Source organism: Cucurbita pepo, chromosome LG08, assembly GCF_002806865.2.
Source record: "Cucurbita pepo subsp. pepo cultivar mu-cu-16 chromosome LG08, ASM280686v2, whole genome shotgun sequence".
NCBI lineage: Eukaryota > Viridiplantae > Streptophyta > Magnoliopsida > Cucurbitales > Cucurbitaceae > Cucurbita > Cucurbita pepo.
In genome coordinates, this window is record NC_036645.1 from 1,940,179 (window position 1) to 1,966,443 (window position 26,265).

General features: G+C 35.0%; 3 protein-coding genes across 4 annotated transcripts; 2 read left to right on the forward strand and 1 right to left on the reverse strand.

Moving 5' to 3' along the window:
* Nucleotides 1–815: 815 nt before the first annotated feature.
* Nucleotides 816–12,233, forward strand: LOC111801113 (alpha-mannosidase I MNS4). Of its 2 annotated transcripts, XM_023685098.1 has the most exons (19): nucleotides 954–1,040; nucleotides 1,395–1,458; nucleotides 1,577–1,696; nucleotides 1,809–1,901; nucleotides 2,693–2,779; nucleotides 3,782–3,872; nucleotides 4,330–4,385; nucleotides 4,707–4,779; nucleotides 5,668–5,777; nucleotides 8,272–8,322; nucleotides 9,048–9,136; nucleotides 9,239–9,320; nucleotides 9,428–9,541; nucleotides 10,093–10,172; nucleotides 10,683–10,818; nucleotides 10,912–10,982; nucleotides 11,092–11,332; nucleotides 11,629–11,894; nucleotides 11,989–12,233. In XM_023685098.1, the coding sequence occupies exons 3-18, from the start codon at nucleotides 1,586–1,588 to the stop codon at nucleotides 11,851–11,853; spliced, it is 1,710 nt and encodes a 569-aa protein (XP_023540866.1). In that variant the 5' UTR covers nucleotides 954–1,040; nucleotides 1,395–1,458; nucleotides 1,577–1,585; the 3' UTR covers nucleotides 11,854–11,894; nucleotides 11,989–12,233. The 2 variants fall into 2 exon arrangements, with proteins under 2 accessions (XP_023540865.1, XP_023540866.1); XM_023685097.1 differs by lacking the exon at nucleotides 1,395–1,458 and having other exon boundaries at nucleotides 816–1,040.
* Nucleotides 12,234–16,301: 4,068 nt separating this feature from the next.
* On the reverse strand, nucleotides 16,302–17,423 carry LOC111799884 (auxin-responsive protein IAA4-like). The gene is made up of 3 exons (XM_023683377.1): nucleotides 17,143–17,423; nucleotides 16,839–17,059; nucleotides 16,302–16,727 (listed from the first exon to the last, which is right to left on the reverse strand). The coding sequence occupies exons 1-3, from the start codon at nucleotides 17,340–17,342 to the stop codon at nucleotides 16,552–16,554; spliced, it is 597 nt and encodes a 198-aa protein (XP_023539145.1). The 5' UTR covers nucleotides 17,343–17,423; the 3' UTR covers nucleotides 16,302–16,551.
* Nucleotides 17,424–23,960: 6,537 nt separating this feature from the next.
* LOC111799662 (auxin-responsive protein IAA14-like) lies at nucleotides 23,961–25,287 on the forward strand. The gene is made up of 5 exons (XM_023683094.1): nucleotides 23,961–24,343; nucleotides 24,434–24,654; nucleotides 24,752–24,887; nucleotides 24,957–25,018; nucleotides 25,100–25,287. Exons 1-5 carry the CDS (start codon nucleotides 23,976–23,978, stop codon nucleotides 25,135–25,137), a joined length of 825 nt encoding a protein of 274 aa, XP_023538862.1. The 5' UTR covers nucleotides 23,961–23,975; the 3' UTR covers nucleotides 25,138–25,287.
* Nucleotides 25,288–26,265: the final 978 nt, after the last annotated feature.

Here is a 26,265-nt window from a genome sequence, read left to right on the forward strand (position 1 = left end):
GAAAAATGAAAGGAAAAAAAAAAGAAGAAAAAACATTGGCCCTATCCATTTCTATCATAATAATATTCTTTTTAACTTTTTTTTTTTTTTTTGTTCTTTTTCTATATTTTAAGTAAAATATCATAATTTCAATTTTTTTTTTTTGTCTTAATCAATATTTGAATTTTAAAATGCTAATAAAGGACAGAAATTTCAATTTATACCTTGACATATTCAATTATATTTTAAAGTAATTAATAACCAATCCATAAAGTAATAATTCTACCCTATTTTTAATATTATTATGAAAATTAAGACTATTTGACGATCCAATGTTAGTAATGTAATGAGATTTTAACTATTAGTGTAATATGTATGGTAGATAAATACGATATTTTAATAAAAAAAAATATTACCCATTCGCAGTGCTACCCAACTAAAAAATAGAGGATTAAGTTGTGAACTTTATTCATATTAAACTCAAATCAAATTAATCCAAAAGATTTATCAAACCCTATCCAAATCCAACTGGTCCATATCCTAATTTAATTTCTACGTTTAAGTAGGGAGGTTTTAAAAACTAAAGAAATTGGAGTTTTCTAACAAATATTTGTAGTAAAGAAATATAAAATTCGTGAAGAAAATTAACGATATAATGAGAAAACATGAATTTTTAAAATAAAAAAAAACTAAATAATTATGCAATGAAACTGTTAAATATTTATTAAGACGGGTTGGTGTATCAAATATCCTCTCGAGATTTGAGATTTTGGAGCACAGAAAAGGCATTTAAATTAAGAAAATAAATAAATAAATAAATAAATAAAACAGAAGAAACAAGAAGAAGAAGAAGAAGAAGAAGAAGAAGAACCACAGTGATTTTCAGGGCGTCTCAGCACCGGAAGGAAAAACCACGGCGAGAGACTGTAATGGAAGCTCCTTCAACTCGGCTCCCTATCTTCTTTATCTTTCTCTTACTCTCAGTTTCATCTCCCATTTTCATTCAAAAATCTCTAGCTGATGGCGTCACTCCCGACGAAGCCAAACAGCTCAGAGATGAGGTTCGTATTACTTCCCCCTTTTTTCCTCTATCAATTGCGTACCAGAATTCATTAAGGACTCTCAACCAATTAATCTTTCCTCAATTTCGGCACCGTTTAAGCCATACCTATTCTCAATCTCTCATTTGGTAAGCTCGTCAGGTGGGCTACATTGCTTGGTTATTGAAATGCTGAACTTTTTTTTCTAATTTAATTCACTTTTCGGGATCAGTAATCTTAGGATATCTGAAAGAATTTGTTCTTATAATAAATCTCCAATATACGTTTGAACTGCCGCCATTTTCTTTAAACAGTATTTTGTTATACGGGTCATCTTGATTGAGTTTATATTTTTACGCATTCTTGTTAAATTAGCATTGGAGGATCGAACTTCTTACAAGAAGGATAGGGATGCGGGATCTGGAATTAGTGATATCATGTAATTATTTGATTTCTTGAAATATTCTGTTCCAGTTTCGTTTGTTTATGATCTGCCTCTATTTCGCTACTTTTAATTTATTTCAGATTGTTATAAGCAAGATATACTCGCCATGTAGGTACGTGAAATGTTTTATCATGCTTTCAATGGATACATGAAGCATGCTTTTCCTCTCGACGAATTAAGACCTCTGTCGTGTGAAGGAGAAGATTCACTTGGTGGTTATGCTTTGACTTTGGTAAGCTAATTCCTTCTGTTAAATGTCATACATCTAAATAATAGGTTAACTGATTTAGTGATATCATATTGGAACAATGATGATGCTGTTTCCCTCATTTTTGTTGTCATAGATTGATTCATTGGATACACTGGCCCTGCTTGGTGATCGGGAACAATTTGCTGCATCTGTTGAATGGATTGGTAAAAATCTTCGGTTCGATATAGTGAGTAATGTACATTTTTGTGGGGGTTGCTTTCGTGATTAGCTATTTAGGCTTCAACTCCGTCTAATTATTTTTGACACGGACCATTATCTGAATATATATAAATTTTTATCTTATTAGATATTAGATATTAAAAATTAAAAATTTCTCTTTCTTTCACCTTCAGTTATGTGATGAATTTACATGTTGAGGAACTTCGTCAGCATGTGGTTTTATAGAACCGAGATCTTTTGGTCTTCGAGTCTTAGTCCATGACCTCTACTTTAGGTATTTGAATTAGTTTCTTTTTGGATGTAATTTCCGATAGAGACTATACCATCTTAGTATCAAAATTCTGGTGTTCCAACTTAAAACAGTTGAGAGAGATGCAAGTGGTTGGTGACTAAAAGGAACCTCAACAAAAGTTCTTGTAAAAGAGGGATCCCTTATGGTATAGGCTTTGTTTGTTTCTTGAAAGACAGTTGGAGGATAACCAGCCACTACGAGTTGTCACTTGTGTATTTACTAACAAATTTTACGATCATTTTATGATTTCCTGATTGATGAATACAATAGCATTGGCTACTTAATAGTTTCTAAGTGATGGGGTATTATATTATGTGTTTGTAACATTTTGTATTACTANTTTCTAAGTGATGGGGTATTATATTATGTGTTTGTAACATTTTATGTATTACTCNTGTGTTTGTAACATTTTGTATTACTAAATTAGAAGATCATTTCAGTTTTGTACCGTTGTAATTCTATAGTTATATATTTCTTCAACTAGAACCTTTCTGTTGTAATTACAGAATAAAACAGTATCTATCTTTGAGACGACAATTCGAGTTCTTGGAGGTTTACTTTCAGCTCATCTTATTGCAAGTGACCACACTACGGTATTGACTTTTTTATTTTGTCTGTGTTGTCTTTCAATTAAAATCATGATGAAATCGACAAAATTGAGGTTCTATATGCATAGTCAATCAAAATCTTATTTTCATGAATAGTGTACCTATGATTGTGAAAGTATTATTCAAAAGTCATTTCTGAAGTCTCAACAAAGTTGAGACATCGGATTGAGAAGTGACAAACACGTTGACTAAGGTAAATCACAGACCGAGGGCAAGCCTCTGAACGGTTCTTTGAAAAATTTTTCTCCTGAAAATAAGACTTTGTAAGAAGAATGGTGTTGTGGTCTGTAAANCGTTGACTAAGGTAAATCACAGACCGAGGGCAAGCCTCTGAACTGTTCTTTGAAATTTTTTTCTCCTGAAAATAAGACTTCGTAAGAAGAATGGTGTTGTGGTCTGTAAATGTTACGGTTATTGTGTACTTGAAAAAATCATTACTCACAAGCACATGATTTTCATAGGAAGAAGATATATTTTTGTATTGAAAAACTAGTCACCCATGAGAACAGATTAAAGGAAACTTGTTGTAAACAACTTTTAATAAACAGTTAAACAAACTTTTTTCACTAAATTTTTGTTCTAAAAAACAAAATATGTTTTTGAAATTGCTTCTAATAGCCATTAGATATGAGAATTATTTTTTATGCGGGACAGTCAATAGCTAAATATTTACATGCCACTCTTGGTGAGGTCAATTCTGCTTGTTTGATATGCAGTGAGCCTGTGAGGTCCTGTTGTTAGGTTAACTGTTTGTATAGCAACAGAATTAGAACATTACAGATCAAATTCTTCACAAAAGTTTTGTTAGTCAACTTTTCTCCGCCATGGTGATGATAGTATATTTTCAAATTTTGTATGCCTAATGCAGTGCAATATTTGTTGTAGCTAGTTTATCCATTGTTGCCATGTGTGTAGTACAACCTACGTTTTTTGGGTGGTTATTTGATTTTTAAATGAGTATCTGATTGACTCCTTCCCTCCCTATAGGGTATGAAAGTTGCATCCTATGAGAATCAACTGCTTGACTTAGCAGAGGATCTGGCTCGAAGATTACTGCCTGCATTTGACACTCCTACAGGTTGGCTGCTGAACTATTCTGTTGTAGTATAGTGTTATGCTCACATGAAGAGAGTCTCTTTTGCAAATTTTCCATACTGAAATTTGATAAAAATTCCTCCCCTTTTCCTTGTACTAAAAAAAATGATTTCAAATTATCTAGGCATAGGAAAATCACTTATGCTCATCTAATCTTGACTGAATCATCATTTTTGGCACTTCTAGTTCTACCTTAGCGCATGCTTTTCACTTTTATTTTCTGATACATTAATTACCTACAGGCTTAAGTTTGTTATGGTAGAATATGGAATGGGGTTGTAGGGCATTTTACTCTAAATCTGATGTTTTTTGGGTTTCATTATTCAAGAAACAAAGCAGATTTTCCAAGCCACTACTTTCGTGAAACTTAGCTGAAAAGCACTTTTTGGGGTATGCCAGTGTTGGCTATTAATGACAGTCTATTGCATCATATTTTGCAGGAATTCCATTTGGATCAGTTAACCTATTGTATGGAGTTGATGAACATGAAAGCAAGGTAAAACTTCTCAGCCTTATACACATGATGTCTAATGATCAACTAGAAGAGCATGCTATCCATCTAGGTTTTGATAAAGAATTCACGCAGCTTGAAGATAGTTTCTTCTGCCCTTACAATAGTACACACGAGGACTGTAAGAACTAGATTATCAATTGCGACATGCAGTAACCTCGTATAATTTCCAAGGACTGTTTCTGGTTATGCATATGATAACCATGAAGTAATGAAGATAACTAGTAACTATTTAGTAGCTTAGTTGTGAATTCCATCTTTCATCTTATTGAAGTTCTAATACAGGTTTTGTATTCTTTCTCTCAGATAACGTCAACAGCCGGTGGTGGGACCTTAACTTTGGAATTTGGTGTTCTTAGCCGTTTGACGGATGATCCAAGTGAGTGTTGTGACCTTAACTTGAAGTGCGTTCTTTTGTCTTGACCCTTGATTGTTTCCAAGATAACCCAATTTGTGGCTGCATATTTTTTTCTATTTACACTTCTGCATCTTACTATACTTTTTGGGTAGAAGTTACCTATCATGAGTTGGTATCTCTCTTGAGTGTTTTTGGAATTAAAATAAAAGATTGTTAATCTCCTATAGTATTCTCATTAATCTCCTATAGTACTGTCAGATTCACCTAAGTGTCTAGAATATTATTTATGGTAGTAATATCAAAATAGATGTAAGAACACCATGCAAGCCACCCAACCAATTCGAGAGGGCCAGTTATTCTCTCAAACTCTAGTTCCTTAAAAATGCAAATAATTCTCTGCTCAAGTTCTTATTCCTACACATACCTAGGCCCAAAATCTTACCAATTGTCAGACTTATAGTGTCCCTTTTTCTCCTCCTAGAGGACACTTTTGCAATTGGATGCCTAACATTGTGTTCATGAATTGCTCCAATGAAGGATGGCTACAAATTTTTATATTTACGTTGACTCATATTTTTTCGTTCTTATTTCAAGAGAAATCAGTCTGGAGAACTTTAGTAAAACTGACTCCACTGAACAAGTTGTAATAATTTGAATTATTTGTCGTACTTCTCACTATATAGTAAAATGCATAAGTATCCTTCAACTCTGCAATTTTTTTTAATGATGAAACTTAATTCCATTATTTCTTAGCCTCTCGGTCTTGTTGCTCAATACTCGGTTGCTATCTGTTGACATGTATCATATATGGCAATTTTAGAAAGTTGGTTGACTATCATCTGAACTCCAAAAATTTAGTGAACTTGGTCCATAAGATTTCACACATTTTCATTTGCCATTGGAATGCAGTTTTTGAACAAGTAACAAAGAACGCAGTACGTGGACTGTGGGCACGCCGTTCAAAGCTTAATTTAGTTGGTGCACATATTAATGTTTTTACAGGTGAATGGACACAGAAGGTAACATTCATGTCAATGAAAATGAACAATGGATGCATTACATATTCATTTTTTTGATACCCATAGTTGCAATTTGCAAACAACAAGATTTTTTTCAGTTCTCATTGCTCTTTCCCTGGCATGAGTGTCAGAAACAATTAGATTGGCGGAAAGTTTATGATAATTGAAAATTTATTTCCTGATCTTACTGATTCTTCAATCTAATCATACTTTTAATTGGTCATCACTGCTTAGACCTTTCATGGTAAACGTAGTGTAATTTGAAGCAGATGCTTTGATGGACTTAGATTGGGAAAAGAACGCTTGGTTGAATTCCATCATATCCTTTCAATGAAGAATTATGGTTGGAATGAAAATGATAATCTTTTAAGAGAAATCTCAAGATTGGGAGGAAATTCCGGCACATTCCTTTTCCATTTTGGATAAACATTTTTGCAATTATTCAGAACCTGTAATTAATATTTCTTAGAGTAGTTTTTTAAGCTATTTGAGTCGGGATCTATGCCCCCTTTTTGAATTTTTATAAATACAATACAAGAAAAACTTTTTCTTTGTTGCCAAGAATAGGAAGCGTACGTTTATATTTTGATGGGGGGTAGATTTCTATTCTCTTTAGTCGGAGGAACCTATTCTTTTTTATACTCTCCCTCTTTTTAAAATACCGGTGTCAATGATAAAAACCTAGAAAAAGTTACCAGGGACTTCTTGTGGGAGGGGATTGAGGAGTGGTGGGTTGCACCCTATAGGTTGGGAGGTGGTTTCACAGCCCTTGAAGGCAAGTGATTCGAGTATTGACAACCTGAGACTTCCAAATGATGCTTGTTTGGCAAACTGGTTGTGGTATTTCTTTCAGGAATCTCGGGCTTTGTGGCAATGGATCATTGTGAGCACGCTTGGTGCTTACCCTTTAGAGTGGGTCTCTGGTAGTAGGATTTTGATATCTTTTAGAAATCCCTATGAGGCTATCTCTTCAGTTGTTCCTCTCTTCCAGTTCATGAAATGCCCCATTGGGAATGGCTCGGATAGTTACTTTTGGGAGGAATTTTGGGTGGTGGAGGTTCTCTTTGCATATTTTTCCTCCATTTGTACCATCTTTCTGATTCGATGTTGCATTCAGTGGCCTTTATTCTCTCGTCCTCTTGGGAATCTCTGTCCTTCAATTTGGAGTTTCTTTGTTCTCTTACTAGTAGGGAGGCAGTAGAGGTGTCTTGACTTTTCTTTTAAGAAATTCTCATATCATTTGGGGTAGGAGGGATCTTCATTTGTGGACTCCTTGTCCTTCCCAAGACTTTTTGTCTAGCTCTCTTTTCCAGCTTGAGTGTTCCCTCAGACCCTGCTGGCTCCATTCTTTTTCCTCATTTTGGAAGATTAAGATTACTGAGAAGGTTAAGTTCTTTTCCAGAAAGGTCTTACATGAGAGAGTTAATACTATAGGCTGTGTGCAGAGGCATTCTTCCTTCTTTTGGGGGGTTGCAGTGTCAAAAGACTTTTGGTGTCAAAGGGTATAGTAGTGTCAAAAGACTTCGATCATACCCTTTGGAGCTGCCAGTTTTGCTTTTGGTTTGGTCTCATTTCTTGGGGGCTTTTGGTGTGTCTTCAGCTTGGAATAAGAATTCTAGGGCTGTGATTGAGAAGGTTATGCTTTCTCCCCCTTTTAGGGAGAAGGAAAATTTCTGGGGCAACTTCTTTCCTGTTGTACGGGAGTTTTTAGAGGGGGCTGAGCATTCTATGGAGGAGTTGACTGAAGTCATTAGGTTTAATACCTCGATTTGGACCTTGGTGACTGAAGTCTTTTGAAATTATCAATTAGGTCTTATTCTTTTTTATTGGAGCCCTTTTTTAGTTCTTTAGGTACCATTGTATAAGAAAAAAGCTCAGTTTCTTATCAAGAAAAAAAAAAAAAATCTTTTTTCTTCCCCTTTTGACGATACATTTTCTTCAGCATTTCTTATGAAATTCATTTAGCGAAGCTTTGTTTGTTTACAATTATTACTATATATCACATTTTGTTTGGAATGAAGACATTAGCTATATGGTTTTAGTCTGGTTAAGAAAAATACTCAGGTAGATATGTTACCAAGGATACAAATATATTGGGCGTTTCTTGATGCCATTCTTAAATGAAAGGGCTGTGAGAGATGGAGGATGTAGAATACTGTTACTTTTATATGAAACTTCAACAGTTTTTTGAAATGGCAATATGAGACGCAATGCCACATAGAAGTCAGATTATAGGCGTTGTATTTAGAAAAAACCATTGTAGTTTGGAAGATAGGTCTATGAGTAAGGAGGAAATTGAGGGTTTAGTGTTGTTCTTAACTTCTAGAAGCTCTTTGTCTGAACTATCTAGTAATATTCATATTTCTTTTATTCAAGTCCCTTCGGTATTTATGGGGAAGATGTCTGATCCTCCCTCTTGTTTACTGCCTTCAGATCTAATGAAAAGCATGTTATCCTAAAAAAAAAAATCCACTCTTCATATCTTGTCTCGCAGGATGCAGGTATTGGTACGAGCATTGATTCCTTCTATGAGTATTTACTGAAGGTTGGTAACTACCTAACGTGGAAATAAATGTACCATAGTTGTTACTGGTATGTAATGTTATTATCTCAAGGAAAACTTTCTTTTGGCCATGCTCATGTTGAAATAGAAATTTTATCTATGTGATCCGAGAATCATAGAAGAGGGGATTTGAGATCACTCGAGATGGTTTTGACTTCAAGCTCTTATCACTCAAGATTTAACGCATGTACATTATGCTAACGGTTGTCCAATAAGTGTCCAACAAGGGTTGGATGATCGGACACAGGAACCAAACTAAAATGTTTGTGCTTTTTAGTCAATTTCTACACTTCCAATCCAATTATTAATATGCATCAATACTTTGTTTATGCAGTTTGAATTGCCCTCTACTTTCATGAGAAGTTTCTTTTGCTCTTATTTTATCAATCTATTATTTTTCCTTTAGCACTGGAACTGGTTCATATTAAATGGACAACACTCGAGGCTTTAAACTTTAGAAAATTGTACTTGATGTCTTTTCTTCCATGCAATTATGTTATAATTGTATTTGAAATCATCCTATGGTATTGTGCCAAATGCTTGATTCTGCTAGTATTCAACAATAAACTCCTTATGCAAGCTCAAATAAATTTCTTTACAACAATGGCAGTACAAACCGTCAAATTGTCAATACATGCGTTGCTAATCCCAATCTATTACCCCATAATCTTTTCACTAGTCATTTTTTTTGTAATACATGATTTTAGGCTTACCTTTTGTTTGGAGACGAAGAGTACCTATTCATATTTCAAGAAGCATATGGGGCTGCTATGCATTATCTATTTAATGACCCTTGGTAAGCTTATGCGTTCTAAGTCTAATGGTGAAGAAAATATGTTCCCTCCTTGCCTTTCCTTTTTATTTTTAAAATGATCAATGTTGTAATCCATACATGTAGGTATGTTGAGGTAAATATGGATTCCGCTGCACTCGTCTGGCCATTATTCAACAGTTTGCAGGCATTCTGGCCAGGGCTTCAGGTTTTCGGCTTTCTATAGTTACAATAACAACTGCTTATCATGTTTTCTGTAGTTAAATTCTACTTCAAAGAACAAGAGTTAGATAAATTCTTCTGTTGTCTTGAAAGGTTTTGGCAGGGGACATCGACCCTGCAATTCGAACACATACTGCATTCTTTAGTGTCTGGAAGAGATATGGATTTACACCTGAGGGTTTCAATCTTGCTACACTCAGTGTCCAGGTATTTTAGTTTTCAATAATGGACATGAGTCAACTGATGTCTTAAGATCTTCTTGCTGCTAATCCTATAATTTCTTTGTTTAAATAGTTTGATAAGAAATGTAGACAGTTATTTTTATTTATATTTGTTCTTTAACTGGAAGCATTTTCAAATGAAAGTCATCTACTGAACTACTTTTGCTCCCACAAATATCATGTCTGGATTGCATTCACAAATGTAGGGAGGATGGACATGTCTTAATTTTGTTAACCCGTCAGTATATCCTAGTCAATGTCATATCCATATCAAATGACCGTGACTTTGCTTCTCATATCAGTTTCTTAAGCTTGCATCTACCACCTGTTTGTGTGCATGGGTTCGTGTATATATATGGTCATTAGTAAGCCTTTCAGAACCCTATGATAAACCTAAGATAACCTTTATAACTAACATTTTTCCTAGTCCTGTTTCTGTAGAGTTGTCGTCTAAATACCTATGTATCCGTTATAATTGAGATTTAATTTTTTGTTCTATGTATGACCTTTTATCCAATTCATTATGTATTCTTGCAGCAAGGGCAGAAAAGTTATCCACTTCGTCCAGAGTTAATAGAGAGCACTTATTGGCTCTACAAAGCCACGAGGAATCCCAGGTGAGCTGAGCTAGTGTAAAGTGGTCCTGCTAAACTTTAGTAGAAGAAGGAGCGTAGTATTTACATAATGCTCATAAAGTTGTGGGCCTACTAGCTTTCTTTAATCTCTACTTTCATTTCTAGTGGGCGTATAGAAAATTGACTAATCTAATTTCTTTGCTTTTGAAAACATCAAGTTATTCGGTAGGAGAGTGCTGAGTTATTTGTTTTTGAAAGATGAAAAATGCATATTACGAGTGCTTGAAATCTTAAACATCTAGGATACGTCAAGATTGTTGATGTTTGTTTACCTTTCTATGGCACCAACTTTTTTCCTCGATTGAGTGGGGGGAGTGAACTTTATTCATACTGTTCCTTGAATACTCCTTGGAGATGGCGTACAGTAAAATCACTAGGATTTGGTTCGGAATCCAGTAATCTGTTCAATGCTGACAATATTTTTCTTTACTCGGGTGTACAACCTTTCCATCTTCCTAGAAATTGTTACGTACCTGAAATCTTTCTTTATAGATATCTTGATGCCGGACGGGACATGGTCGCCAGTTTGCAATATGGAGCCCGATGCCCATGTGGATATTGTCATATATCAGATGTTGAGTTTCACAAGCAAGAAGATCACATGGAAAGCTTCTTCCTTGCCGAAACGGTGAGGAATCTTCCCCCAATCCAACATAGAAAAAAGAAAAAAGAAACTATTACTTTACTTCTATTACTTTATGTTGAATGTTCGTTGGGTTAGGTTAAATACTTGTGGCTTCTTTTTGACTTGGCTGCGGGCCCTGACAACCTTGTGGAAAATGGTCCATACAAGTAAGTTCTAGGTTCTGTTTTAAGTTTTATGTGTCAATGGAACAACACCCATTGTTTACCTTGATATGCTATATTTTTAAAAGCAACTATGCATGAATTCCTTTTATAGGTATGTTTTTAGCACAGAGGGCCACTTGTTGCCTGCAACCCCTCAAATATCCCTAGTTAGGGAACATTGTTCATATCTTGGGGCTTTCTGTAAAAGTAGAGTGGAATCAGAATCTGATGCGATAAATAATGCAACCAGTGTTGAAGAAGCTAAACATTCATTCTCTGAGGGAACGACTTCAACAGAAACCCCACCAAGCTCTGATTTTGATGAGTTGACATCAACAACTGGGTTGATCAGGGTAATTGTTTCAGTTGCTTTAAGCTTGGTTCATTCTGCTCTCTTAATATATTCACACCAGAGCCTTTTTCTCACTTAAGTAGATTGGTTTAGAATATTACAAAGAAAACACATTCGCATCTCGTGTCGGATTTCTTATGTGAATGAATACTTATACTCCTTAGAGTTATTTGTTGGTTATACATTTAAAAATGCAAGAGAATTAGTTGAATAGGTAAAAGAAATACCAAGAGGAACTAAAGCCATTGAATTAGGTTGATCTTTTACCAAATAGAATCTTATTGTTGTGTCACGCAGGGGTTCTGTCCAGGACTGACTCATGGGCAGAAGTTTGGTATGATATATATTGGGTCAACATCCACAGACGATGAGTCTGTTACTGAAACGGAAGCTGCCCAACGACATTCGACGGTGGTCGTAACCGATCATAATTCTGGTCATTCCACATCTGATGAAAAAAACGTTGATAATTCTCAGGAGCACAGGGAGGAGGATGTGATGAATGATCCTCATTCCATTTAAGGAAGCGAAGTATTTGATATTTTTGGAATGACTCAAGCCACNTTCTCAGGAGCACAGGGAGGAGGATGTGATGAATGATCCTCATCCCATTTAAGCAAGCAAAGTATTTGATATTTTTGGAATGACTCAAGCCATCTGCTCCTTGGATCTGTTCTGTTAAACGTCTCTGGGTTATAACTATTGGAAGCATTGTTAATAGAACTTACAATCAAAAGGATGGAGCGATATTCAGTCGTTATCGGTAGGGTGAAAGAGAGCCTGACAGTCGAAAACCGACACGCGTACGAACAATAGTATTTGTTGTTGAGTTCGTGTAGGAACGAGGAGGCATTAACATTTTGATGACTATGAGCATTGTAACATATGGCCTTGTACTGTAATTTCCTTTACAAAAAGCCGGATTTTGTGTTGTTTGATTATATTGATTTAGGGGGATGGATATATATATTGACNTGTAACATATGGCCTTGTACTGTAATTTCCTTTACAAAAAGCCAGATTTTGTGTTGTTTGATTATATTGGTTTAGGGGGATGGATATATATATTGACATTGATTATTTTATCATTTCAAAGGACATAACTTTGAATTAGAAACCTTAATTTATTAATGATGTCGGATTAATTAACTTAATCCACAGACACGCAACAGAATTATTACATTAAACCCAACAGATTTTCTAAGATTCCTACATAAGTGTATAACCTCGTAAATCTCATTTTATTTATTTATTTATTTTTAATTAACTTAGGATTCGATTCAGTGCATTCTGCAATTTCAGTAAAAAAAAAATATATAGATAAAATTAATTTATGAATAATTCCATGNAACTTAATCCACAGACACGCAACAGAATTATTACATTAAACCCAACAGATTTTCTAAGATTCCTACACAAGTATATAACCTCGTAAATCTCATTCTATTTATTTATTTATTTATTTTTAATTAACTTAGGATTCGATTCAGTGCATTCTGCAATTTCAGTAAAAAAAAAAAAAAAGAAAAAGAAGATAAAATTAATTTATGAATAATTCCATTAAACAAAAAGTAGAGAGTGCAATTTAGGGTTGTCTTCTGGTCTCCAAATTCATCACCAGAATATTATATTGACAATTTTTTTTTTTAATTTTTTTAATTTTTTTACAAAGTTCAAAAAATATGCTCGTTGCTCCATAAGATTTACTCGAAATTTAATTATAATTAATAATACACATTTTGAATTAGTGGGTTTTGTTTTGTTTTGCTTTCGAGTGCCTCAAACTTTGACATTAAATTGTGGGATTTGTTTGGTAATTTCAATTCGTTTTATTAATAACATTAAAAATGCCATTTTGAAAAGTGGGAAATTGTCAGAAATTGAACACTTCAAATTCTTAACTTTTTTTTTTTTTTTTTTTTTTTTTTTTTTTTTTTTATTTTGGCATTAAATTATCAAAATATATATCTATCTATATATATATATAGTTGACAAATGTGAAATCTCACGTCAGGAGAGAAGAACGAGTGCCAACGAGGATATTGGGCTTTGAAGATGGTGAATTGTGAGATCGCATATCGATTGGAGAGGAGAACAAAACATTCTTTACAAGGGTGTGGAAACCTCTCCCAACAGACGTGTTTTAAAAACCTTGAGGGAAAGTCCAAAGAGAACCATATCTATTAGTAGTGGACATGAATTGTTATAATTGGTATCAGAGCCAGACACCGAGCGGTGTGCCTGCGACGACGCTAAACCTTGAAGGGGGAGTGGGCACTGAGCGGTGGGCCAACAAGGAAGCTAAGCCCCAAAAGGAGGTTAACACCGTGCGGTGTGCCAGCAAGGATGCTGGTTCTCAAAAGAGTGTGAATCGTGAAATCCCACATCGATTTTGGGATGTGAATTGTGAAATCCTACATTGATTAGGGAGAGAAACGAGTGCTTGGGTCCCGAAGGGGATAAATTGTGAGATCCCACATCGTTGGAGAGGAGAACGAAACATTCTTTATACGGGCGTGGAAACCTCTCAACACTATGAGACACCTAAAAATCTCAAAAGAGAAAGTCGGTTAAACCAACAAAATACCTAAAAATTTGTTGAAAACATAATGTTTTTAATCAAAATGTGAAAAAGCATTTATTAAAACCCAACAAAATTTGTTGCTTTATCTCTTTTTGGTAATATTTAGAGTACTTTTATTAGTATTAATATTATATAATCGCCCTTTATTTATTTATTTATTTTTGTAATAAAAAAATAAGAGAGAAAAAAAGAAGAGCAGACAAAAAAGAAAAGAAAAAGAAGATTGTTTTAAGGCAAACATAACATAATGGTGTTTGGTGCTTTTACATAACAATCATTATATCATATGTGTCTCTGTTTTGCCTCTTTTCTTCGCACCTTTCACTTCAAACCAAACATTTATGCTTTTCTGTATTGACCCAAATCCACCCCTAGCAGATATTGTCTTCTTTGGGCTTTCCCTTTCGGACTTTCTGTATCCAGATCCACCGCTAGCAGGTATTGTCTTCTTTGGGCTTTCCCTTTCAGACTTTCTAGATATTGTCTTCTTTGGGCTTTCCCTTTCGGACTTTCTGTATCGACCCAGATCCACCGCTAGCAGATATTGTCTTCTTTGGGCTTTCCCTTTCAGACTTTCCCTCAAGGCTTTAAAACGCATATGCTAGGTGAAGGTTTCCGCACCCTTATAAATGGTGATTTGTTCTCCTCCCCAACCAATGTGGGACATCACAATCCACCCCCCTTCGGGGCCCAGCGTCCTCGCTGGCACTATTTCCTTCCTCCAATCGATGTGGGATCGTGCCCCTAAATCCACCCCCCTTTGGGGTCCAGTGTCCTTACTGGCACACTGCCTCGTGTCTACCCCCCTTTGGGGAACAGCGAGAAGGCTGGCACATCGTCCGGTGTCTGGCTCTGATACCATTAGTATCGACCCAAATCCACCACTAGCAGATATTGTCCTTTTTGGGCTTTCCCTTTCGTGCTTCCCCTCAAGGCTTTAAAACGCGTCTGCTAAGGGAGAGTTTCCACACTCTTGGTGATTTGTTCTCCTCCCCAATCAATGTGGGACATCACACTTTCCTTTCAACCACACACAACTCACTACTTCCTCCTCTTTTCACTAAACCCTAATTTTTAATATCCAAAATTTTGATCATTAATTTCGTTCCCACGATTGATCTTATGTACGATTTGAATTCGAGCCCGTCATTTTTCATCTCTTAACAACGAACTAAAACAACCCAATGATTTTTTAAAACTATGATATCACAAGTTTCCCAGAGAACTGATTATAAAAGTTCTTCCGAATCTATTATTGAATGATCAAAAGATAATTGGTTATAGTCATTTGTTAAGCAGAATATGGATTATATCTAATTACATAAAGAACCTTCGTGAGTTTCGTTAAAGCTATGCATATATTTTAAAAAATATATTATTTTATTTTGTAGGACACGAGTTAAACACATCGAGTGCACAGACATGTGTAACAACTCTACTTTTAATCGAGAGATTTGGTCATTACTAAATGTATGACAATGAATATTTGTCAAGACATAATCGAGTAACACCATTTTTTTTATTTTTATTTTTTTTATATTTAAATTAGGGTTTTTATAGATGCTCGAAAGTCAAACATTCCCCAATAGAAGCGTTATTTTTTATAAAAACAATATATATTAAATTTTAAAAATTAAAAATTAATTTTTTTTTAGTGGTGCAAATTATTTGGAAGCAACCCATGTGAAGACTCTTTTATTCTTTTCCTTTCTAATTAATAATTCCGAATCAATCTCATAAATAATATATATAAAAAAAAAATTACACTATAAAATCTTTAATTAAGAAAATAAAAAATTAACCATATATAAAACACAAAAAGTTTCACAGCAAAATAATAACAATAAAAAGTTAAAAGAGTTAAAAAGTGAAAAAGTTATTTTCAAAAGCCTTCAAGCTCATAAATGCTAATTTAATGGAATTTGTATTTCCAAAAGTAACACAAATTCCAAAGCTAAAATATTAAAAAANATAATAAAAAGTTAAAGAGTTAAAAAGTGAAAAAAGTTATTTTCAAAAGCCTTCAAGCTCATAAATGCTAATTTAATGGAATTTGTATTTCCAAAAGTAACACAAATTCCAAAGCTAAAATATTTAAAAATATTTAAAAATATTCTAATTATATATATATGTATATATATATAATTAAAGCGTACTAATTAGATTAAATCATCAAATTTTTTAAAGAATAATAATGCTCGATATTATTAACTATATATATATATATAAATAAATAAATAAATAAATAAAGGATGAAATAAAAAAAATATACAAAAATTGACATCATATAAGGAACAAAAATCCCAAAAAAGATTAATAAACATAATTAATAGTATTTTTATCCAATTACATTAATATGAATAACAATAATTAGAAAGAAAAAAANTAATGGATAATGGATAAAATCCAGTAGACACTCGCGATTAAGTTCCACAAAGATGATCAAAATGCATCAAATTTGTTCCCTCAAAAATCCTTTCTTTTCCACAAAAAAATACAAATAAAAATTTCATCTTTGAAGTTCATCATCATCTTCTTCTTCTTCTTCTTCTTCTTCTTCTTCCTCGACAACCCAAGCCCATTTCTCCTTCTCTTCTTCTTCCTCTAATTAATAAAGCTTCTTCTTTATTTGTGTTTCATGCAACACACCCTAACCCCTTCGCTTCCGATCCTTTCATGATTCTCAGCCTCTTGCACGACGACATAAACATCTCCCATGGAACATCTCCGACTAGCATCCAATCGCCATCTTTATCCTCGTACGTTGGAACGTATTCTGATCCTTTGTACCCTTCTCTCTCCGAGTATTCACCTATAAAAATCAAAACTTTATCGTTAATTTCACTCAAAAATATGTCTGGAGAGCTTTAAAGTAGACACTATTATATGATTGTGGAGATTCGTGATTTCTAATAACACGTACCGACAGTGAACTTGAACATGTCTTCGAGAGTTTGAAGAAGTTCGGGGTACCCTTTATATAAACTAAGATCAATTTTTCTCAAGTAAGGAGCTCCATCCATGCTCACTTTCACGTAATTGCCAGTACTCTCTCCCGCCGCCGTCGCCGCCGCCGCCGTTTTCTTCCCTTGAAGGCTGTTTCTTCTAAACGATTGAACCGGCGGCCACCCCACAATCTGAGCTCTACACCACAAAAAACCCACAAAAAAAAAATTAATAATCAATCAAAAAGTTTCGATTTTTACAAGGTTTGAATCTAAACTCACTTGGAAGGAGGTGGGGTTTCGAGATTGTCATCAGAAACGGAGATATTTGAAGCGGAGGAGCTTTGGTTGGATTCCGGCAATAAGGGTCGTTTATTGTTAATGATTCTGAGAGATTGAGGTTCTTGCTTATTTCCGTCGACTCCCGGCGGTCCAAGGCGGAGCTCCGTCGCGTCGAGGTTGAGGCCAGCTTCAAACGCCATAGCAGAGCAAATCCTGGGTCAAAGTTTGAATTTTTTTTCTTCTTTTTCTCTCTCTTTTGTTTGAAGGAAACGGTTGGTGGAATGAGGGAGGAAGTGTTTGTATTTTTATACACAAAGCCTAAAAGAAAAAGGGTTGATTTTTAATTTTTAATTTAATAATTTAATAACTCATTTATTTGTGGGTTTGAATTAAGGACAAAGGCAAGGGAAGCTGTCGGTAGCAATGGCGGCAACTTTGAGGCAATGTGTCTGTGAAGCGAGGGGACAAGAGTGGGACAGCACCGAGCCTGCCCACGATCAAGGAAATGCAGCGGATCTAACAAATGGACGGCTCAGATTCCTCAATAAATTACCAACACTAATTATTTACAACGCTTAAGATGTGGGTTTTATTGGAAAAGTAGCCTTTTTTTTTTTTACCATTATTATAAATTAAAGTTACCTTTTAATTTTTTTCTTAAAAGGGTTTAAAATGCATTGAGAAGGGTAACTTTATTCCCATTTATTCATTTAATACAAAATTAAACATAAGTGGTTGAGAGAACAAGTATAAGTCGTCTATCTAATCTCGTTTTTTCTGTGGCCCGACATGTCGACCCTAAAAAAAATTTAGAAGTAATAATAATTATTATTATTTGTTAAAAAAACAAAGGGAATGAAACGACAGTGGTTTATTAGAATGGAGTTGGAGAAGGTCGTTGCCATTAATAAATGAAACAAAGTTATTTACAATTCTGTAAGGTGTTCCACCATTGTTGGCTCTAACCAAATCCGCCATTAATTCTTTGAAAGCTTCGAAGAATATATATAAAAGAAAGAACTTTTTTTTGTGGCAAAGCAAGAAGGAAGAGCAGGCATCACCATTAAATTTGAGGGAGAGAGATGGGAATATTTATGAAGATTTGGGTTGTCATTTAATTAGGGTTTGCTAGTTAGGTTGATTCATTCAAATTTATGTATTTCCATATGATATCTGTTTTTGTTTATGAATCTTTCAAATGAATGGTTTATAATTGTTTGAGGAAACTTTCAAATTATTCTTTTTTGTGTGGAGATATTTTATGTTTTGATGGGAATTATTGTGTTTGGAATAATAATATAATGTGTTTTTAATTTGGTCCTAACATGGTTGAGACTAATAGTGGAAACCATTATAGACTTTGGGTGAGATCTCCGTTTGTTGGTATCAGAGTTAGATATTAGGCGGTGTGTCAAGAAGGATTCTGGACCCCAAGGGGGTGGATTGTGAGATCTCATATTAGTTGGAGAGGGGAACGAAATATTCCTCATGAGGGTGTGGAAACCTCTCCATAGTAGACGATGTCGAACCCCTAAGGGGGTAGATTGTGAGATCCTACATCGATTAGAAAGGGAAACGAAACATTCTTATGAGGGCGTGGAAACCTCTCCCTAGCATACGATGCTAGATTTCCAAAGGGGAGATTGTGAGATACCACATTGGCTGGAGAGGAAACGAAACATTTCTTATGAGTGTGGAAACTTCTCCCTAGCAGACGCGTTTTAAAATCGTGAGGCTGACGGCCAATTTGAGCTGTTACACAGAAAGAGTGTTTCATCCTCCAATTAAGCAATTTTTAGAGATCTAACAATGAATTCTAATGATAACGGATCATTTCCTTCTAGAACAAGATGAATTTAGTAGATCTTTTTAAGAGGACCAAATGTGTATGGATAAAAACTTATCATATTATTAGTGCTGGATGGTTAGCTATTCATGGTTTAGTCATACCTATTGTTTCTTTTGTAGGGTCAATATCAGCACTCAAGTTCATCCATAAACCTAATCCGAATTATAGAGCTATAATACAATGTTAATTGAATCATACGAGTCTTACGAAAAGATCTATTAGAATTCACGTTAACCAAAAGGGTACAAATCAAATACATGTCACACAACCTTAGGTATGATAAAATTTGTATCCAAAAAGTTTACCAATGACCCCACACAAACAAAAATTCGAACAAATTCAAATAACAGAAGTTGCGAAACCCTAAACCCTAAACCCTTTTACCGAGCATCAAAAAAATCAAGAATTAGTCCACCAAAGAGGTAGAAAGGAAGAAGCCAAGAAAAAGGGGGGAAAGAAATGCAAAGGGATAAGGATATAAACGTTGATTCAAGAGACAAAACACACATGGAAAGATGAGCAAGCATGTGTTGTTGGAATAAGCATTAGTTTAACAACAACAAGAACAAGAACACCAAGAAGCAGTTCCATCTTGGTGGGACTTGAATGTTAGGAGCACAGCTAGTGCGTGTCGTGGAGGCATTATGGGATGTGTCAAAGTGTTTGGTTTTTGTGTAGATTTACAGAACAATAGGGAAACAGGAAGGCAAGGATTTTATATTGTGAACAACCAAAATCAAAGCCAGCTCACAAACTCGGTGTTCTCCTGCTTCTGTCCCTCTGTCTGCTTCTCTACAAACCAAGCTTAAAGCAGAACATGATTAAATATGTACCGACGTTCACAACCTGAATCAACCATCTTAACGTTGTTAGACGAATACGACTCTCCATAATTGTATGATATTATCCACTTTAGCATAAGCTCTTATGGCCTTGCTTTGGACTTCCTAAAAGGTCTCATTACAATGGAGATAGTATTTTTTTACTATAAACCCATGACCATTCTCTAAATTAGCCGTGAGACTTTTATCATCCAACAAATGTCTCTTGTGTTTGCTCATCTTATTAACCCACCCTAAACCCTAAACCAAAAAAAACGAACACCAAGACTTCTCTATAGGTAGTATGTGTCGTGACCAACATCCAGTTCATAATTTTATTAGGAGGGTACACGAGTTGGGTTGGAAAAATCCAACGATGGGTGATCCGAACCCAATCGAAAAAAATTCAACTCAACCCAAATCGAAAAAATCTAACCCAATCTATAAATAGTCAAGGTTAGTCTGAGTTATTTAGTCATATGAACACCCCGACATATTCTAAAATCACTTTTGTGGGTATCACAACCTTAGCAACTCAAAATGTATCAAGAATGACATTGCACCAAACACATCCTCCTATTCCTGACAAACCCTCAACTTTTCTATGGTTATATGGTCCCTTCAACTATTCTATATATCTATCATGTTCATAATAAGCGTTCATGTACAAGAACATTATGTGTTGTCTTTAAATTCATCCACAGTCATTGAATTGAATGTTCATTGGCAACATCAAGTTGGAGAAAATAGTTTAAATCTTTTCATTAATGATTGTGAACAAGTTTGTTCAAATTAAAAGAGGGATTATATTATACAATCATATTACATTTTATTCTTTTATAGGTATATTATGGATAAGTAGATCTGACAACCCAACCCGACCACTTAACCTAATTCGAAAAAGGGAGAGTTGAGTTGGGTTGTGAACTCTGAGTTGTTCAGGTCATCAACCCAACCCACTCAAATTTATGGGTTTGTCCAGAAAATTTTCCCAACTCAATCCAACCTGAGTACACCCTGGATACTACGCTTGGTTCATGATATCTTCCTACATCACCGTATTATATGTATGAAACTGGTCCCTCATCATCACATGCTCACAAACATGGACGTGGAGGACGGGCGTGAACAACATTCATACCCTACAAAGTATGTAAAAGAATTATATCAAGGAGAAGCATAAAACGAACTAGGTCATATAGTGAAGGGTCGTTGTCGACAACCACCTAATAATAATGTCCACATTGTGCAAACGTTAAATTTTATCATGTTCATGAACTAATTACTTGTGGATTAAAATGTTTTTATTTATTAAACAATAAAATTAAAAAGAAAAAAGAAACACTATTAATAAATTAAAAAATAATAGTGTCACGTTTGGGTGTACCTAATTAATCATTTCATTCCAATTTACATCATGATATTAATATCCAATACTAACCTAAGTATTGATGATTAAATACTATTATAAGAATAATAATATTTCTTAAAATTATATTATTAGTTTGAAAGACCACGTGGCAAATGGGTGGAAGCGCGTGCGGAAGGAGAGATAACGTGTGGGGCCATGGCAGGGTTGCATGTGTGGCGGTCTGAGGTGGAAGGTCCCATTGAGAATCAGGAAACCACACGGGAGGTACCATAGGACCCCACCGCATGATATCAAAATCCCCGCATTTATTATAATAACAAACAGTGGGACACGTGTCCCATAAGAAAACCAATCCCTAAAAATATTCATGAAACACAATAATTGGGCGTTTCTTTTTTGCGGGTTTTAAGGCCGCTTGTTGGGCTCTAGGCCCAGCCCAGCCCACCCCACCTTCCTCCACATTTCCTTTCATTTTCCGACACTCCCATTTTCCTATGCTTTTTTCTTTGTACCTTCCTCTTTTCACGCGTTTAGTTCATGATTTTAGTTCATCAAACTGTTTCTAATTCTCTTTTAATTTCAATTCTTTGTGTTCAATACTTTTTGTTGCCACACATGTTTTTTTCGGACGTATCGGCAATCTTCGTTAGACTTGTCCATACGACTCATCTCACGAGAAAAAAGATCAAACTTATTTAACTCGGCCAACCCAAGCTATAAAAGTTGGGTTGAATTTTTTGAAATTCGTTTGCCGGTCGACATTTGACTCAACTCAACTATGAGATTCCACGTTGGTTAGAGAAGAGAATAAAGTATTCCTTATAAAGATATGGAAACCTCATTCTGACCACAATGCGCCAAAGTGAACCATGTCGGTTAGCAGTGGGCTTGAACTGTTACACCAACTTCACTTCACCCTGCCCTATTTTTAGAATTATTATAATATTTTAGCTATTAATGCGACATATATCACAGATAAATGGGATATTTTTAAATAATTAAAAAAAATAACCTGATAACCTAACCCAATTCGAAAATAAGACGTTGTTGGGTTGGCTTGTGAACCCTATTTTGGTTACGATAGTTTTGTTTCGGAAGAAAAAAAAAAATCATAAATCAATTTCAACTAAACAATTCTTGTATAGTTTAGGTTAATTGATTGTTGATCCAAATTGCATGGAATTTATGGAACAGCCGTACCAACACTTAACAGAATTGGGCTGGGCCTGAGCAAAATTGGGCCGAGACAAGTTAGAGCCCAAAACGATGTCGGTTCGGGTAAAAACAGATCTGCCAGTTGTCATTATCAAAAGGGGAATGAAGAGGAAGAGAAACACACAACTCAGACGTCAATTATGTTCAAAGATTCGATGAATTTGATGTTGCCGCCGCCATAACAACCAATTAGATTTCACCACGATCACTCACTTCCAATTTCCACATTTTTTTTTTAATAAAAAATGACCATCCTTAACCTTTCATAAATAAAATAATTTCAATATTATTCCTTTTTCTTTCTTTTTTCTACCCATTTAATTAATTTTTAATTGCGACCAAATCTCATATTAATCAATTAATTAAGCAAACTTGGATTTAGAATTGCTATCAACTTTTATCGTTCAAATTTAACCTTCTGGTCGAGAATATATGTGTAACAAGCATCCCCTCGAGGTAGGATTAGGGTTTTATAATTGCGAAGAAAAATAGAATAATAAATAAGAGAGAGAAGAGGGGCATATGAGTAAATTCAAGGAAATGATGTTGTAAATATTGAGTAAAACAGTGAAAGCAAAGGGTGTCATGGTCAGCCCCACTCACGGTACCATTGTCTCAATTTCTACCAACATTTCGAATATTTTGTTATTGTGCGTCTAGATTCTTTCTAATTATTTTTTCCTCCCTACCCTTTTCATTTATTACTCCCGAGCTCCACTTTATTTCGACCCATCTTTTGGTGCTCGATAATGTACGTCTTATCTAGTTGAGTTATGGTCAAATTGGTTAAGTTAATGATGATATATATATACATTCTTAACATTACCCGAAATAATAAATTCAAACACATGTAAATAATTTCCCACTAAATTCAAAAGTTTAAGTTTGATGGATTTTGCATTTTGAAATGCACGAGAAATTGGTTTGTTTGTGACGTTACATGATTTTGACTCATACATAAAAGATTAAAAAAAAAAAAAGTGTATCTTTGGGTCGGGGTATATAGTCGTTTAGGGTACTGTTGAAGGAAGACGTGCGTGTGATTAGGAAGGCATTCACATCAAATTTATTAGAGAGAGAATGAAAGAAACATGGTGATAGATACGAATGAGCAGCTATGGGTTTGAGTTTAAATTTGGGAGAGCGACGTTGAGAGAGCAATGTTACCTACCGGCTTTGCAAATGTTTCCTTTTCTCTCTCTTTCTCGATGTGACCTGTCTCTAACTCACCACCATATCCTCTCGACCCTAACACCAACAAAACAACGCTCCACTGTTCTTATTTAATCAATCTTCTTCGTCTAATGTTTTATGTCTTAGTTTCGAGCTCGTGTCGAGGGCAACAAACGCGTTTCTATAATATGGGCGATAATATATGATTAAGGTAATATGAAAAGAGGGGTGAGGGTGTAGAGTAAGAGGTTTGGTGGAGTGTCTGTATGTGATTAATGGTTGACTAATTGAAACCATGTTACAGCTGCCTCCCTCCCTTCAAATCCAACCACAATCACTCCAAAATCAACGTCCTATGTTTCTCCACGTGGCGAAATCCCATTAGAGAGGACCTTGATAAGACATGCACATGCAACGCACCTTAATATTATTCTGCTCCATATATTATTTCTCTCCCACTCAAAATTGCAAAAAATTATATCACAACACACAGCGCTCTCAGGAATTTTTCATTGAGGTTTGCCGGAAAATGGTCAACATGCTTGAAACTGATCTCTGTCTCGGGCTTCCCGGCGGCGGAGGCGGCGGCGGAGGTGGAGAGCCGGAGACTCCAAAAGGTAATGGAAAAAGAGGATTCTCTGAGACGGTTGATCTGAAACTCAATATCCAATCTAAGCCTGTGGTTACCGTCGATCTGAGTACCACACAGAACATGAAGAGTACTGATTCAGAGGATCTTAGCTCCAAGGATCCTGCAAAGCCACCTGCCAAGTAATTAGCTTCCCTTCCCGTCCCGTCCCGTTCCTTTACTCGAAACCTTGTTTAAGTTGATGGGTTATGATATTTTTTTTAATTATTTAGGGCACAAGTCGTGGGGTGGCCACCAGTCCGTTCCTACCGAAAGAACGCGATGTCTCAAAAGAGTCCCGATGGCGAAGAAAAGGGTAGTGGCTCGGCTATGTTCGTCAAAGTTTGTATGGATGGCGCACCGTATCTACGAAAGGTGGACCTAAAGACGTACAAAAGCTACCAAGAGCTCTCGAATGCTTTGGCCAAGATGTTCAGCTCCTTCACCATGGCGGGTTAGTTAACAATTGTTTTAAATACAAATTTGTAGAATAAATTGGGTTAGATCTCGAGCGAATTAATTAATTAAATTTGACGAGTTTTAATGTAAAGGTGAGTACGGGGCCCAAGGAATGATAGATTTCATGAACGAAAGCAAGTTGATGGATCTTCTAAACAGCTCTGAATACGTGCCAACCTATGAAGATAAGGATGGTGATTGGATGCTGGTGGGAGATGTCCCATGGGAGTAAGTTGCTTATCTCTGCGGCCAATCAACTTTTACGTCCGTTAATCTAATTATGTTTTATACTTTTAGGATGTTCGTTGATTCATGCAAGCGCTTAAGGATAATGAAGGGATCGGAAGCTATCGGGCTCGGTATGTATAAAAGCTTTATAGTACATAAGAAAGAAAGTTTGCATTTAAGCCCCTAAAGTAAGTGGGAATTACTTTTTGCAGCCCCAAGAGCGATGGAAAAATGCAAAAGCAGAAGCTGAAGAGGAGTTGATTGCAATATTTGTGCTTTTTTTTGTTTAATTAAAATTTAAATTTTGAATGTTGTGATTAGTAAATAGATATTAAAAGAGATTTGGGAGATTAATTAATTAATTTGTAATAGGAAACAACAAAATAAACTCTCTCTCTCTCTATATCTCTCTCTATCTCTCTCCTATCCTGTCTGTCTGTCTGGCTGTTTGTTTGTTTGTTTAATTAAAAAAAAAAAAACAATTATAATGGGTTTTGCTTTTATTTATGTCTTTCTCTTTTCTTAATTTACTTTTTTATTTTAATTTATTGTATTAATTATTGCATTTTGTAATGATTTTGGGTGTGGAAGCCATTAGGGAATTATTATTATTATTATTATTATTATTATTTTCTTTCTTTGGGGGACATGACCATGTGGATGCTTATAAAGATGTTTAATATATTAATGTGTTTTATTATCGACAGGGGTAGAAGGGTAAATTCACTACACTAAATATTATTTGAAAATTCATTACTAATTAATATCTTAATTGATAAGGAATTATGTGGGCTTAGTTAATACGGTACAACATAAAAATTACTTGGATGGAGATTAAATAAAATGAAAGAAAAAAAAAAACTATATGTTTAATTAATTCCAAAACAACAACAGTCCCGGTCATGCTTTCATGGGTAGTTAGGTCTTCGGTCATGCTTTCATAGGTAGTTAGGTACTATTCTTGTCATGTCTATACTCGCTAGAGCTAGAATGATCAGCGCCAACAGTGCTGGATTTTACAAAACTAGGGGTCATTTATTGTCACTTCATTCTTTTCTTGATTTGATCTTTTTTGTCTTGCTTCTTGTAATTGATGATTCGTGTACATGTAATTAATTAGTGGTTAGATTCGCATCATAAAATGTTCCAAAATGTGATTGGTTTCGATTCTTCTTACATAAGTATATGCTATCAAAATTGTAGTGGTTGTTTATTTGCTTTTAGCTTATAACATTGTGTTCTTTCAAATTGTTTTCAACGCATTTCCTCACTCACGTTTTTTACCATATTAGAACGAATGTCACATACTTGATGTCACGTTTTTTACCATATTACCATAAGCTAGATTAGATTAGATTGAATGTTTGTAAAAATGATT